Source organism: Tupaia chinensis, unplaced genomic scaffold, assembly GCF_000334495.1.
Source record: "Tupaia chinensis unplaced genomic scaffold, TupChi_1.0 Scaffold000076_1, whole genome shotgun sequence".
Lineage (NCBI taxonomy): Eukaryota > Metazoa > Chordata > Mammalia > Scandentia > Tupaiidae > Tupaia > Tupaia belangeri.
In genome coordinates, this window is record NW_006159536.1 from 2,833,086 (window position 1) to 2,849,114 (window position 16,029).

Consider the following 16,029-nt stretch of genomic DNA (forward strand, 5'->3'; position numbering starts at 1 on the left):
TAACATCAAGCCCAAAGCTACCATCTCTGGCCTCTCTGCAAAAGTGAGCCTGAGTGAATGCCAGGAAGGGAGTTAAACAAAGCTTTGTCCTCGCTGGGTTGCACGACAGACACAGACAGCCACATCGAACCATCCCATGTCTCAGCTGGGGACCAAAATTCTTTTAGCCCAATGCCCACTTTCCAAATGGGAAAGCCAAGATGTGTCGGGACCTTCCCAAGGTCACAGAGCTAAAGGCAGAACTAAATCTCGGACCTTGGTCTCCCCAGCTCTGAGATTAGCGCTCATTCACCTCTTCAGCATGTCCAAGGGCAAGGGAGAAAGGAGCGCTGGGGACTTCAAAACTTTACAGAGCTTTCTCTGAATACCCAAGGCATTACACATAGTTGGGTGGGAATAGAAATACTCCAGGAGAGGTGAGATAAAGGGCTGAGAGAAAGGACAAAGTTGAAGAAAGAAGACAGATCCAGATTCTGCCACTAGTCCTGGAGTCAAGGCCTGTCGGGGCAGTTACGTGTGAGACTAGGTTGGCAATGCAGAGGCGCAGCCAGTGGGTGCCCGGGAAGGCTGCACTTCAATTCCCAGCGGAGGCAGTCAAGGGCTTCAGGATGAGATTTATTAGTGAAGCTGTGCCCAAACCACAGCAACCTGGCCCTGTAGCCAGTTCAGAGATGCCTGCGGGCTGTGGAGGCTGTGGCCTGCCCCTTGCAAACACAACTGCCCTGTTTGTTGTTTGTTTTCTTTTGTTTCTTAGTTTTGTTGTTATTGTCATTTTCATAGGGAGCTTTGCTCACTGGAAAGGAGAAAGACAGAGATATTCAGAGAGAGGGAAAGCGAGAAATCACCCCTCAGGGTGTATGGCTATGTTGTGATCCCTTTTCCTCCATTCTCCTCTTGGAATTTTGGGCATGCGTGTGCACATACCTGGCATGATCTTTAAGCCACTGGGTCCGAGGTCAGTCATTGGGAGTCCCTCACCCCAACCACTATGCAACCTGCTGGTCCCCAACTTCACTGTTTCTTTTTCTTTTTTCTTTCTTTCTTTCTTTCTTTCTTTCTTTCTTTCTTTCTTTCTTTCTTTTTCTTTCTTTCTTTCTTTCTTTCTTTCTTTCTTTCTTTCTTTCTTTCTTTCTTTCTTTCTTTTTCTTTCTTTCTTTCTTCCTTTCTTTCTTCCTTTCTTTCTTTCTTCTTTCTTTCTTTCTTTCTTTCTTTCTTTCTTTCTTTCTTTCTTTCTTTCTTTCTTTCTTTCTTTCTTTCTTTCTTTTTCTTTTTTTAAAGTTTCTTTCATGAGAGAGAACCCTCAACAGCATCTCATGCTATGATCCCTACCTGCCAGCCCTCCCACTCAGCATCACAGCCATGCATGCCTGGTGTTCACTGGTTCACTGGAGACTCAAAACTACAATCTTCCATGTGGATCCAGCTTCACTTGAGGGAGCAGTGAATTACTGCTAGGTTGCCTAGTCAGCCTAGGACTGCACTGTTTCCAGGAAAGTCTGGGTCTCAGGGGTAGAGGAGGGTCCCTCATGTCCGACCACAGCTACCCAGGCCTGCTGGTGTGATGAGTTTAGTAAGGGACCTTGGGCCAAGCACCTCAAATCCTTATAGCTTAGATGCCTTGCCCCTGGGGCTTTCCCATGTAGCTAGAGGGCTTTCTGCAGAGGCCTGAGCAGAGCCTCAGGTTAGGGTTTGCACCCTGTGTGGGCTCTGCTTGGGCTGAGTCCTCTGACAGAGGGCATCTGACTACCCCAGTGTTGCCAGGCAGGAAAAAGAGTGAGGACAGGAACATATGCATTGCAGCCAGGTGAGACACAATTCCTTAGCAAAAGGGCCTCTTTTTCCTACAGCACTAGTAAACTTAACGCGAGATGACAGGAACAGTGCTCTTCCTCCCCCTCGGCCTCACCACACTACACACCATTGTTCTACTGGATTTTCTGGCAGGGAAGGAAGAGGAAGCAGGTGTCGTTCTCTGGAGAAGTTACAGAAACAGCTTGGCTCATGGCTCCCACAAAGGTCTCTGGCACTGGTCTCCAGGGAAAACATGGAAGGTACGTCCTCCAGGAGCCTCCTTTCAGGGTCACTCAGGAATGAGAACCAGCCTTGGAGTGTGGGGTGGGGAGCAGGAGAGGGAGGCTTAGGAATTCTGAGAGAGAGGAGGGAGGCTCAGGAATTCAGAGAGGAATTCAGGGGCAAGGCTCGCCTTTGCCTCAGTCTTAGGCGGTCAATGGGTGTTAAAGGTAGTGTGAGGCCCTTGGGTGGACACAGAGGTACTTTTTATTTTTGGAGAGGTTTTTGCTATAAGGCATGTGCTCTCGCCAGAAAGACAGAGAGAGACAGAGACAGAGAGCGAGAAATCACCCCCTAGAGGGGGATGGCCACACCACAATCCCTTTTCCTCCATTCTCCTCTTGGGATCTTGGGCACGCACACACACACGCCCGGCGTGAGTTTAAGCCACCAGGTCCGGAAATCGAACCATGGTCGACCACATGGGAGTCCAGCGACTTAGCCATTATGCTAACTGCTGGTCCTGACACAGAGGTACTTCTGAAGACTCACAAAAGGTAGCATTTCTTATTCTGCCGCCCCCAATCTCTCCCCAGCTTCCCCATCTCATACCCTGTCCTCTAGGGAAACACTTTGTCCCAGGAATTTTATTTAGCTCAGCCTGAAGCCTGTGAGAACTGAAGTAGTCATCTTTCAATTTCTCCTTCAGGATCTCCTCTCACACTCCCATCACCACCACCAACGTTGCAGGGGCAAAGGCGGCTTCAGTAGCCAGATGGGTCCTGTTTCCCTCAAGGAGGGTCCTGTTCCAACTTCGTTTCACTGGTCTGCTTGCTTCCCCTGAGGATCATGTAAACAATTCCAGAAGGATGCAGATAAGAAAAGCAAAAGCTTTTATATAAACACTAGATGGCCGGGAACCAGGGATATTATTAGTTTATTAAGACTTGAAAAATACCCAAAAGCTCAACTAAAGGAAAGAAGGAATGCGTTTTCATTTAACTTCTGTTACTGTTGCTAGGGTCAGTAATACCATAGAGCCAGGCTTCTCGGGAGACACGCAGTATCGTAAAGATCACCGAAGGGGTAAAGAGGAAAGCTGCGGAGATCTGACTGTGGTGACCTTTCCGGCCAGTGAGGAATGGGTGGTGGTGGGGGTGGGAACCCCTTCTGTAGGATAAGAAAAGCTGAAGAATGACACAGATTAGAGAGCTGCTCTTCACTGTGGCTTATCTGGATCTTGCCCACCCCACAGCCCCACCTCGAGCACTCCTCCATTGCTGGGCATGCTCTTGTGCTGCTTTGTGTTCTTAGGAATACAAATGTCCCTAGGCGTGTGTCACACTTCTCACAGCGGGATCTTTGTGTACTGTTTCTTCAATTGGTGAAGCTTTTCTTGGGCTTTTTGCTTACACCTTCCTATCGAGTCAGGGTTTTAGCCTAAATGTAGCTCAGAGAGGCCTTTTCTGACCATGCAGTTAAAGGGAATGACTCTAGTAATTCTCTATTAGAGCGACTTGCTCATTGCCATCATCACATTTACCATCACCAATCCTCATTTTATGTGTTTGCTTTCTGTCTCCCTCATTGGAGTGTGGGCTCCTACAGCTTACAAAAATCAGAAAGTGTTCAAAAATAATTCTTGAATAAATGATTAACCCCAATTTTGGGTGGGGAGGTGAGGTGTGAATAGACTCTCAGGAGGTGGGCAAATTCATCTGGTTTGTAGCTTTCATGAGGAAGGGTGTTTCCTAATGAAGCATCTCCTTGCCTAGGAACTTATTGTATGATCTAGGTTCTACTTGGCCTCTGTCTTAGTCTGTTACTGCGTTGCTGACAGAAAGGTCTGAGCCTGGGTGAATTTTTTTTTTTTTTGAGAGATTTTTGCTATAAGGCTTGTGTACCCATTGGAGAGACAGGGAGAAACAGAGAGACATAAAATGAAAAATCCCCCCAGGGAAGATGGTCATGCCTCAGTCCCTTCTCTTCCATTCTCCTCTTGGGATTTTGGGCACACACCCACACACACACACGCCTAGCGTGAGTTTTAAGCTGCCCAGGTCCAAGACCCAAACCGCAACCATGTGGGAGTCTAGCACCTCAATCTCTATGCCACTTGCTGGTCCCTAGCCTGGATGATTTTATAAAGAAGAGGAAGACAGAGAGAGCTCTCTCTCTAGTGAAAGGCTAGGTGAGCACACAGAGAAGGCGGCTATTGCTCTCTAGAAAAAGAGCCCTCAGCGGACATAGATTTGGATGTGTCAGTCCCTTGGACTTTTCAACCTCATACATGTCCCAGAAATAAGTGCCTATTGTTTAAATCTCTTGTTCTATGGTATTCTGTCATAGCAGCCCAAGCTGATGGCAAGGGTTTCCCAGGACACAACTTTCAGTGCTTACAGCCAGGAAGTTCTCAGGCAAGCTGGGATGATTTGGTCTCCTTAGTACCAACTCTTTGTCTCTAATAACGACAATGCAGAACAAAAACACAAACACGACCTCTGGTTTAATGTTTATTTAAATAGTAATCTTAAAAAGGCTTTATACAAATCATATAAACACAGTTTGACATTGTTGTTTGTTTATTTTTTACATTGAAGAATCACAGTAAAAGCTCTCAAGTTCCCGTGATCTGGCTCAGCCAGCGAATGGTCAAATACCTCTAACTGCAAACCTTAGAAAAGTTAACTTTCGGTGCGACAGTTGAACTTTTCCCCTTGTTTTTTCATCATTCATGCTCATTCCTTAGACCCTCATCCCTGTCAATTCCCCCGTCTCCACCAAAGAGAGAAAGCAACCCTGTGGCCCCGTTGTTCGCCTAGTCCGGGAGAGCATGGAGGTAATGTGTCATTCAATACAAGGCAAAAAGGAGATCAATACTGTGAGTTGGGTTTCCCAAAGGGAACGACTCAAAGGAGCTGGATCAGTTAGCCTACCTACAGATAAAGAGAATAGACGTACCCAGGTGTCCCCTGGCCAAGTTAACATTGGGCCCAGCTGTCTTTCTTTCCAGCTTACAACAGACCTGTCTTCAGCCTCGGTGAGGTATCTACACGTAGCCCTGGTCCCTGCTTCTGCTTAGCATCCAGGACCTACTCAGGGCCTCAGATCTGCCACTGGTAATATGGGTATAGGACTTTTAGAGGGATGTAGGTTGAGTTGTACATAACTTAGAGGTGACTGCAGGCCTGAGGCGGCGCTGGTCTTTGGGGAATTATAAAATGGCCCACTGGACATGAGAGGCCCAGGACCCCTAGGAGTAGGCTTTGAAACTTATCTTCGGCAGGCTACTTCTGGAAATCTCTAGGACTTACCAGCTTTCTAGACATTGAGCTGCATGGGGGTGGTGGCGGGGAGAACAGTAGGTGAGCTAACTGAAAACTTGCTTTTGCTGCATGCCCAGCTGGGGGCGGGGGTGGGGCTAACGCTGAGCCCATGGGCTTGACAGCTTCACTTTTCACTTCTAACTACCACTGTGCCAACGAGTGTCGAGATCAGCAGTTACACTCGGGCCCTAGGTCAAAGTCACGACACCGCCACTGAGTCCCACGTGACCATTCACATACACAGTAGACACAGAGAACTCAAAGGCCGCAAAGACACACAACATGTGAATAAATAGCTGTCAGGATGAACACTCCCTCTCTGCACACACGACACTGTGACACTACCATTTGAACTAGCATTTCCATAAGTTAACATTTAAAGGAACCAGCCAGTCCCATTCACCCTTCTCCTTTCACCTGGGTATGAGACAAATAAAATTGTGGGTGACCATAGCAGCAAAAATGGTCTGACGGTTGACTACTGATATGCAGTAGGCTGGGCGTATGGTTTGGATTTCAAATGTACTTCCAGCACACAAGCTATCCTTAGGCATTAAAACAAAAATCAAGATTTGGATCTTGATACGCACAATCTTATCCTTTACACAGTTTCATCTTATTCCTGATGCCTCCCTTTCTAGAGCAGTTGAGAGTCAACTAGGACTATGTCTACCACGCGGGTAGCAGGGCTCATTCCATTAGTAGGATCAGCGGTGAGTTGGGGGGCTGAGAAGGAAACTATTGGCCTTAGGGAAGGAGCAATGCCTTAACTTGTAAGATATTCACTGATTTCTACATAGAGGGAAAATACATTTTTCTTCATGTTTTCAAGGCACTTAATAAAAAATACATAAATTGGTGTGTGTGTGTGTGTGTGTGTGTGTGTAAGAACCTAAGTTTCTCTGGGGTTGAGGCAGTGTGCTTAGTGTCTTGGTCTGCATACTTACTGACTTCTGGCTAGAATCAGTTTTTGTACATCCTAGCTCGGACTTTCATAAAAGGCTGGCATGGTAGCTGGCATCCAAGGGAGAAATCAATGTTTACTAGCCTATCAGAGATAGACTAATTCATCAAAATGTCTCTGTCTCCACTGCTCAGCCGTTACCATCACATGATCACAGAGGATGGGATCTCCCTCTCCACTCTTCTCCTTCCATTCAGTGGTCACCAGTTGCATCTCATCAGTGGAGAAAACATACTGGTTACCTGTATTGTGCCCACTCTGCCTCTGGGAATATCAAACAATGCTATTGTTGTTATTTCCTGGGGTTTAGAAACCTGAAAATGTGCATGTGTGTGTACACATACGAGCAAGCCCACGTATGTGTATGTGTTTTAGAAGAACAAGGAGGAGGGAAAAGAAAAGAAAACCACCAGCAGAGGCCCCATGAGGGAAGCCTCACCCCACAAACTCAGGGTCTAGATTTAATTAATGGTTCCTACTCACAAAGCACTTTAAGGCTCGTCGCTTTTAATGTGGAGGTGCTTCTATGGATTTTGACGTGTGAAGTTTCCTTTCTGGTTTGTTTTAAATCGCATATAAGAAAAAGCTGTTCATGCTGACCCTAAAATGGCAATTTTCCCCTGGATAAAAAAAGTTAAAGGCAACAACATCCTACTTAAATGCTAGGACTGGAAACGGCAGCTTGTAGGGTTGGCTGGCAGAACCTATACCACAGCAAATCCCTTAAGTCATAAGACGATCAGAGGAAGGGATAAGCTAGACGGCTTTTTTTTTTTTTCCTTCTGAGTTTTATTTCTAAAGATGAAAAGGCTGAAAAGACCCTTTGCTTTTCAAGTGTTGATTAGAAAGAGAAAGCAGAGAATAATGATCATGGCTCCGCTTCTATATTGGAAAAGTCATTCTCCTCTTCTGCCTCTTTGAGTTGCTCACAGACCAAAGAAATAAAATATAATAATAATAACAAACTCACAAACAAAATAGAACTGTGACCCCAAAGAGATGAGCTCCTGTCTTTGTCCCAGCAGAGAACGTGGCCTTGTTCCTGCAATGACAGCCACCGCAGTCCTAGGTGGGTAATGATCCCTCTGCAGCTGTGTCTCCCTTCCTTCCTTGACTCGCCTGTCTGTCCTGTCCATAACTTCGGTTTTCTGGATCGGTTTGATCGAGATTATGGCATTCAGTTTCCAAAGGAAAAAAAAAAATGTAATCTTCCCCAGCCCCTCGCTGGAATGAAACGTCAGGTGTGATTCAGGTGTAATCTGTCATGCCTCTGAGCAGCACTTCTGGTGGTTCATCTTGACCTTGTGCTTGAGGCCATCATAGAGCTCAAAGTTGTAGTTCTCCAGTGTGGTGCAACTGCGGGAGCTCAGGCCCGAGTAGGAACAGGTGCAATAGAGCAGGAGTCCTGCACAGGTGGCTCCCAGGAGGACACCCAGCGAGCTCATGGCAATGATGGTGATGAGGATGGGATCGAGTGTGTAGAGCCAACTCTTTTCTTTGTCAGCAGAGGGGGCACTAGATCCTGAGGTTGGGGAAGAAGAGTTGCTCCAGTCCACCTCATACTCATCTATGATAAAAAAACACATGAGAGGCTACAGAATGCTGCTCATTTCATGGTGAAATAATAGAGCTCCCCAGTCCAGAGGCTCTTCAGAGCATGGTAATAATAAGCAAAGCAACAGGAACTCTGGGATTAGAATGCCTGGGTTCAAAGCCTAGTTCTGCCACATCCTAGCTGCGTAACTTTCAGCAAGTTATTTAAATTCTCTTTGCCTCCACTCTCTCATCTGTAAAATGGCCATATTAATAATTACCTGTCTAGATTGTTAGAGTTAAATAGATTAATATTTGTAAAGTGCTTGGTGTCTGGTACATCATAAGTACTATTTGAGTATTAGATCTTGAAAAAGTTGACTTACATTAGGCAAATTCAGATTTCAACAGAACCTTCAAGGAGGAATACTTGGGAGGGCTCTGTGTTCCAGGCAACTTTCTTTCTTTGACTCCTCCTCCCTCACTTTCAACTGTTTCACGTTATATCAAAGGACAAGCTAGGGCCATTTTCACATGTCAATTTAACATTCTTGGCAATATAAACAGCAGATCTTTTTCTAGCCACCAAATCTCTTGTCTCACTGTTATGGCTGAACTGTGTGCTGTCCCCTGTCCCCAAGTTCACGCTGAAGTCCTAACCACTAGTTCCTCAGATGCAATCTCACTTCGAGATAGGGTCTTTACAGAGGGAATCAAGTTAAAACGAGGCCATTAGTATAGGACTGAAGTCTTTATAAAATGGGGAAATTTAGACATAGATATGCATGGGAGAATGCCATGTAATGTAAAAATGACCTTCTATAAGCCAGAGAGAGAGAGAGAGAGAACCCTGGAGCAGATTCTTTCCTCATAGTTCTCAGAAAGAATAAATCCTGATCTTGGCTATGTAGTCTCTGGAATTGTCAGAACACACATTTCTGTTGTTTGGCCTACCCAGTTAGTGGGACTCTATTATGGCTGCCTTAGTAAATGAATGCACTTACATTTCTGTGGTGTGACCAAGGCATGAGCATATCCAGGGCTCATTCTTTTAGGCTCTCTCTATTGTAGCCTCCCGTTGGTCAGCCATGCACTTTTGCCCATAAAAGGAGTGTTGGACTGGGTTTGGCAGGGAGAGTCTGCAGTCCGTTAACAAGGTGATGTTTGGGTTAGTCACTCTAGTTTCTATAACTACACTTGAAGTTTTTGATTAAGGTCAGGTTAAAAGCAGCTGTTCTATAAACTGCTCTTTTTTTTTTTTAAAAAAAAAGTTTATTTTACTTCTTTCATGAGAGAAAAAGAGAGAAAGAAGGGGGAAAAGAGAGAGAGAGAGAGACAGAGAGAGAGAGAGGAACTCTCAATGGGGCTTTGCCACACTTTGACAACCCTACTCACCCAGCCTTCCTCCCCTAAGAGCCTTCCAGCCAAGATCATGGGCATGTGCCCAACATTTAACTGCTTTTCTTTTCTTTCTTTTTTTTGGGAGAGGATTTTGCTTTAGGGCATGTGCGCTCATCAGAAAGACAGAGAAAGACAGAGACAGAAAGCGAGAAATCACCCACTGGGGGGAGGGCCACACCGCAATCCCTTCTCCATTCTCCTCTTAGGATCTTAGGCACGCACACGCACACATACTCGGCGTGAGTTTAAGCCACCAGGTCTGAGACTTGAACCACTGTCAACTACATGGGAGTCCAGCGACATAGCCATTATGCCAACTGCTGGTCCCTAAACTGCTTTTCTTAAATCCATCAGTCTTGGTGTACAATTGTTCATAGTGGGACCTTGGTGTTGAGCCTCTTGGAGATCTACTCTGGCATTCAGAGAAGCCCAGGGAGACCGGTGATGTTCTGAGTGGAGGAAGAAATTTTATCTACATGTTTACTCACCAGCTCTCTAATCTAGAATCTTATTTCAGGCACTTGAAGAATGTGTATTTGAAGTGGAAAAAATGGAGCTTGGAATAAATATTAAAATACAAGATGGGCAGTGTGCAAAATAGACCTAAATCCTGCAGTAAGCCTCAATTTGGAATCCTGGATAGTGTGAGAAAGGTTTCCCCCATGCCAGGGAACCAGAAATCACAGCAGGCCTCGGAGCTGATGCTCATTCACTCAGGCCCTTTATGGGAGGGGGTCAAAAGAGAGAGAGAGAGAGAACCCTGGAGCAGATTCTTTCCTCATAGTTCTCAGAAAGAATAAATCCTGATCTTGGCTATGTAGTCTCTGGAATTGTCAGAACACACATTTCTGTTGTTTGGCCTACCCAGTTAGTGGGACTCTATTATGGCTGCCTTAGTAAATGAATGCACTTACATTTCTGTGGTGTGACCAAGGCATGAGCATATCCAGGGCTCATTCTTTTAGGCTCTCTCTATTGTAGCCTCCCGTTGGTCAGCCATGCACTTTTGCCCATAAAAGGAGTGTTGGACTGGGTTTGGCAGGGAGAGTCTGCAGTCCGTTAACAAGGTGATGTTTGGGTTAGTCACTCTAGTTTCTATAACTACACTTGAAGTTTTTGATTAAGGTCAGGTTAAAAGCAGCTGCTCTATAAACTGCTCTTTTTTTTTTTTAAAAAAAAAGTTTATTTTACTTCTTTCATGAGAGAAAAAGAGAGAAAGAAGGGGGAAAAGAGAGAGAGAGAGAGACAGAGAGAGAGAGAGGAACTCTCAATGGGGCTTTGCCACACTTTGACAACCCTACTCACCCAGCCTTCCTCCCCTAAGAGCCTTCCAGCCAAGATCATGGGCATGTGCCCAACATTTAACTGCTTTTCTTTTCTTTCTTTTTTTTGGGAGAGGATTTTGCTTTAGGGCATGTGCGCTCATCAGAAAGACAGAGAAAGACAGAGACAGAAAGCGAGAAATCACCCACTGGGGGGAGGGCCACACCGCAATCCCTTCTCCATTCTCCTCTTAGGATCTTAGGCACGCACACGCACACATACTCGGCGTGAGTTTAAGCCACCAGGTCTGAGACTTGAACCACTGTCAACTACATGGGAGTCCAGCGACATAGCCATTATGCCAACTGCTGGTCCCTAAACTGCTTTTCTTAAATCCATCAGTCTTGGTGTACAATTGTTCATAGTGGGACCTTGGTGTTGAGCCTCTTGGAGATCTACTCTGGCATTCAGAGAAGCCCAGGGAGACCGGTGATGTTCTGAGTGGAGGAAGAAATTTTATCTACATGTTTACTCACCAGCTCTCTAATCTAGAATCTTATTTCAGGCACTTGAAGAATGTGTATTTGAAGTGGAAAAAATGGAGCTTGGAATAAATATTAAAATACAAGATGGGCAGTGTGCAAAATAGACCTAAATCCTGCAGTAAGCCTCAATTTGGAATCCTGGATAGTGTGAGAAAGGTTTCCCCCATGCCAGGGAACCAGAAATCACAGCAGGCCTCGGAGCTGATGCTCATTCACTCAGGCCCTTTATGGGAGGGGGTCAAAGGTTCAAGCCGTGACATATGTAGAGGAGCTCGCCTTTCACTTCTAAAGGGTATACATAGATCTGAAGTCCATGGAGGTAGAAAGTTGTCCAAACTAGGGGACCTGTTTCAGATTAGGCAGGAGGAACTCCATAAACTTTCTAAATCTCTAAGTTTGACCTTGACAGAACAATGGATGGTTTCTTCATTCTTCTCCAGATTTGTTTTACTTATATTTCTGACTGCTTGCTTTAAATCCCGCCTCTCCAATACCTAGGGCATTATTTTTGTTGACACCTTTATAACTAAACTTGAATTTCATGATTATCTGCTAAATCATAACAATACTCACCATCAATCTCTTCTCCATAGCTCTCTCTCCCTTGTATTTCAGGGATATCCACTATAATGAAAAGGAAAACAGAGAAACCAAGTCACAACAAGTTCTATCACCATAGTTAAAAGGCAGAGCCGTAAGCTTTCTGAGAATAGCTCCCCATTATGGCAGGCGGCTAGAGAACAACATCCACTTGTAGATCATTTAGTATACATATTACCGGGTCATTTCTCCTCAGATCATCTGTCTTTTCTTCCAACAACCAGAAAACCAGAAATAATAAGAAAGGCCAGGTCTTCAGTGCCTAGTAACCTGGTCTCTGTGGGTTTGGGTTTTATCCAAGGCACCTTCAATGGCATCTTATACACATCATAGGACAACATCAGTTAGCACACTGTATCTCCTCACAAGTATGCATCTAAGTGGGCATAAAGTCCCAGGGTCTTTCTCGTCTGTGTAGAAACAAATGTATGATAATATTGAGAAGTCATCTTTCAGATGTTTCAATGTAAAAGTAAAAGGACTGGAAATATAGCCCCAATGCTTGTGCACCTCCATATTTCTGAGCTAATATTTCTCATCTCCCTTCACTATAGTCCATTTTTCCTATTGACTTTCTTTGGTTTAGAGTAGATCAAACATGGACATGCAATTGGACTAGCCCAGGCTTGAATAAAACTAAGATAATTTACTCTGAATTTTCTACAGCATTAGCACTGTCTATCGTTTTCTTTCTATGATAATTATTTGGGGGAGGTGTAGTCCAGGTCTCTCTATTCACTATGCTGTCCATCTTATGGAAATCAGAACCAATAAAAATGACCTGTCTAAAATAGTAAAATATTAAGAAAATAATCAAATGTGTGGCAAAGAGCAGGGTCTTATCACATCTTTCTATCTCATAAGCTAATTATTGCATTGCCAGGCTGTCAGCTCAAGATGGCCCCTATGAATATATGCGGTCCTTTGCAAGTTTTGCTCAGCTCAACAGTAGATGAGCAACCCTGAGGTCAGCACTATAAACTGATACCCCAACATCTAGGCTTAAAAAAAAAAATCAAAATCCCAAACAGTTAACATATCAAATGAGAGGGGAGAAAGAAAGAACTTGAGACATCTTCACCTTCTCCCTCATCAACACTACATCTCAGGAAAAATCTGTCTGAACTTAGAATTGATCCATCACTGCCACACTGGAAATTCTGTCTTTTCCTAGAGGTTATGGTTTTAATCATGCTAGAAGTCTTCCTCATCTCTGGCTGAAGTACTATAACACATTCTTGTCCCCTTGGTTGCTAATAAGGGATGCACGAAGCAAGTTGCCAAGATCCTATTTGAAAGGATCAATGCCATGTGGTTCCAATCCTTCATCAGTCAAGCCCATTCCTGGCACATTAATAGCACAGCAACTGGCACCTGTAGGCTACTCCAGCTTCTCCACCTCAATGTCCATCCCCTACATTATTCTCTAGGTCCTTACAAAGTGGGCTGTTTTTTTGGAATAAAGACATGACTATGAATCAACAAGAGGCAGGTGGCATCTGTCACAGGGATCAAACTGAGCTTGTGAAAGTCAATTCAGAGTTGCCTTTAAAAAACATTTTTTTAGCTTTATGAAAAAAAGAACATGGAAGAAAGCTGTCACATTTCCAACCATTACTTGTTTTGATGGGATGCTCATATGTCTTAACACCTTCACGGTTAAAAGATGCAGAACATTGGATAAGAATATGTGAATCAGTCTAGGATGAGAACTATGGGGCTCCTGCCAGTGACTTTTGGGCCAAATCCTGTTCTTGCTTTTAGGTATTTGGTTTCTGCCAACAATGTGATGAATACTTGGAGGCTAGAATGCCATTTTGTTCCATCTTACACCCTCAGGAAAAAAGTCTCAGGGCACCATTGATCCTTGGTTAGAAAGGGGTGGATGCGGCATTGACTGTGAAAGAAAAGGAGCAAAAGGATGATAATGACCACAGAATGTTTTATCCCAGGACAGGACAGTCTCTTGTCTATGGAGGCAGAGGACTGGACAAGATGACTTCTCAAGAATTGGTCAATTTCTAAGGTTCTATGAAATCAATTGTCCAGATTCCGCTGAGATTTCTGCACCTGGAGAATCAAAGGCTACTTAGGGTGAACAAGAACATTAGTGTCTTGAGTTGACTTTTTGTATAATCACTGCTCCCAGGAGTTTGGGTGAGTGGGAAGGGGTCAGAAAAAGGATAAGTTAATCAACATTTTCAAAAGCGCATCTGTTCACCAAGACTTAAAGAAAGAATGGTACACTGGGGAAAACCCAAATAAAGGGAAAATTTGTACAAAAAAACCCAACTTACTTTGATAGCAATTTTCCCTAGTCCCCTTGCTAATATTCTTGATATCTACGTTTGATTAAGAGTTTTCTCTCTCAAAAGCCTCTTTGCCCTTCACTGGCCACTTTCCTTTTCTATTGAGCCTAGGAGGTAACCCTCAGCTGTTTCCTCAGGATGCTGGCAGGAAGGAATGTGGTTCTTCCACCCAGTTTCTGTTGTTCTTGAAAGGAAAAGGGAAGCAGGGAGGGGCAGGGCAGTTGCCAAAAGGAAATCTAATGGGGAAAGGTAACGGGCGTCTTGTGGGGCAAGAGAGAGAAGGATGACCAGGAACCTCAAGGCAGATAGGGAAGGGAACGCCTCCTGGGCAAGGGGAAATGATGGACACTGGATGGTGAATTTAGCTGGGAAAGAGAGGGCAAATATCAAGAGACAAAAGCAGAGAGAGACCAAAGGCTCTGAATTTGATTTTTTTTTTTTTTTAATGGATAGAAGCTTCCAGGACTCTCTTTCAGTGAGTGGGTGTATTTCTGAGCATGAGATAGGGTAGGGAGAGTGGAATGGGCCACGCCTTTAGAAGAACATAGGTCAGGAATGGATCTTACCACCCACATGACTTGCACTTTCAACTTTATGCTCACATGACCCTGTTTCCTTCTGGGCCCCTTTGTGGGTTCAGTCTTAGGCTAGTCTGATGCCAGAACCCAAACAATAACTCTCAAATACTGTATTAGGACCAGAGTAGACTCCCAAGTTCTCTGGATGTGGGCAGGACACTGCAACTACAACCACAGAACCACTATCCCATTCTAAAATAAAAGATCCTTGTCTTGGATCCTGGTTGGTTGGATACACATTCTCTAGCTGTTTGCCTGTATCATTGGCTCACCATTTTAATGTAAATTCACGGGGGCTTCTCATGAATGTGAACATGTGATCTGAAACTTGGAGCTTCATGAATTTTCCATTGTAGGCATCATCCAGAAAAAGGCAGCTAAATTATATCGTTCTTCAAAGGGGAACCTTCATTAAACAATTAGTCAACCAATCAGGCAACCATTACTTATTAAGAGGGTTTACTAGGTACCTAGTAACCATACCAAGGTCTTTGGGAAATAATGATGTATGGGACTAGATATCTAGCATCAAGACCCTTCAATGTGATTGATCCCATGCCAAAATAGCACAGAAAAAACCCCAGGATCTTGTAAAAGGGGGTTCCAAGTGCTGCTGGAGTCCTGGGCAGCGATCAGGCAAATGAAACTGTGCTATTGCCAGGAAGAAAACATGAGAGTGGAAGGACACTTTGGAAATGAGGCTGCTGCAGGTGGGACTGGGGCATTCTATCTCCTTTATCTGTTTGATAGATAGAAATGCTTTCAAACATGGCACCTGATCCTTTTTACCCTTACACTAATCTCTTGGTTTTTGGCTTATATTCATTTGTATCAGACCCACCAAGGAATTCAAAAAGATTGCCTTTCTCAGCTACAAATCTTCCACCCAGCATTTCCCTCCATGAGTCAGACAGCTCATCCTCTTCCCTTCATCAGCTACTGCAGACCAGTCTATAAGAATAAGAGGTGAACTCAGGAGTGACTGGGATATTGTTTACTTCATGGAATTTGAGTAATCAAGTAGGTAGAGTACCCACTACTTAAAAGAAGAAAGAAACTATCCAACTCAACAAAAACCTAGTCATTTTCACCCTGACATTGAAGTCGTAGGCTGAAAAGTCTCTTTGTTATCCCAGGGATCCCTATTCTCTGCAAGAGATAGAGTAGGTGCCTGGTGAAGAGTGATTTAAGATTTCCCCCATCTCCTGTTATAGATCACAGTGGCTAGTTATTAAAACATGTTCAAGGAACTCCCTCCTTCTACAAGAGCTGAATAATCTCTAGTGTCCTTGACAGTAAATTGCAACATGATGGCACAAATGGTGCAGAGTCATATCCAATCACAAACCGAAACTCTGCTAATGAAATATGTTTCTCCCCAAGGGGTCTGGAACACTGCCTGGTGGTGTAAGACCACACATGCTGTTCAGGGGAAACTCCCTAATGACACTCTAACCTGTAGCCTAGAAATTCTCACTAAGCAGGATTTAAGCCTCAGAC

At 44.4% G+C, this 16,029-nt stretch overlaps 1 protein-coding gene across 2 annotated transcripts in view; it reads right to left on the reverse strand.

Annotated features, from left to right (window-relative positions):
- Positions 1-4,510: 4,510 nt before the first annotated feature.
- NRP2 (neuropilin 2) overlaps positions 4,511-16,029 on the reverse strand; it is a 139,558-nt gene continuing 128,039 nt past the window's right edge. For both annotated transcript variants that reach the window (XM_006142458.3, XM_027768426.1), the window contains exons 16-17: positions 11,616-11,666; positions 4,511-7,867 (exon numbers count right to left, since the gene is read on the reverse strand). In XM_006142458.3, the coding sequence (XP_006142520.1) occupies positions 7,563-7,867; positions 11,616-11,666 (356 nt within the window). In that variant the 3' untranslated portion in view covers positions 4,511-7,562. The remainder of the gene's footprint in view (positions 7,868-11,615; positions 11,667-16,029) is intronic.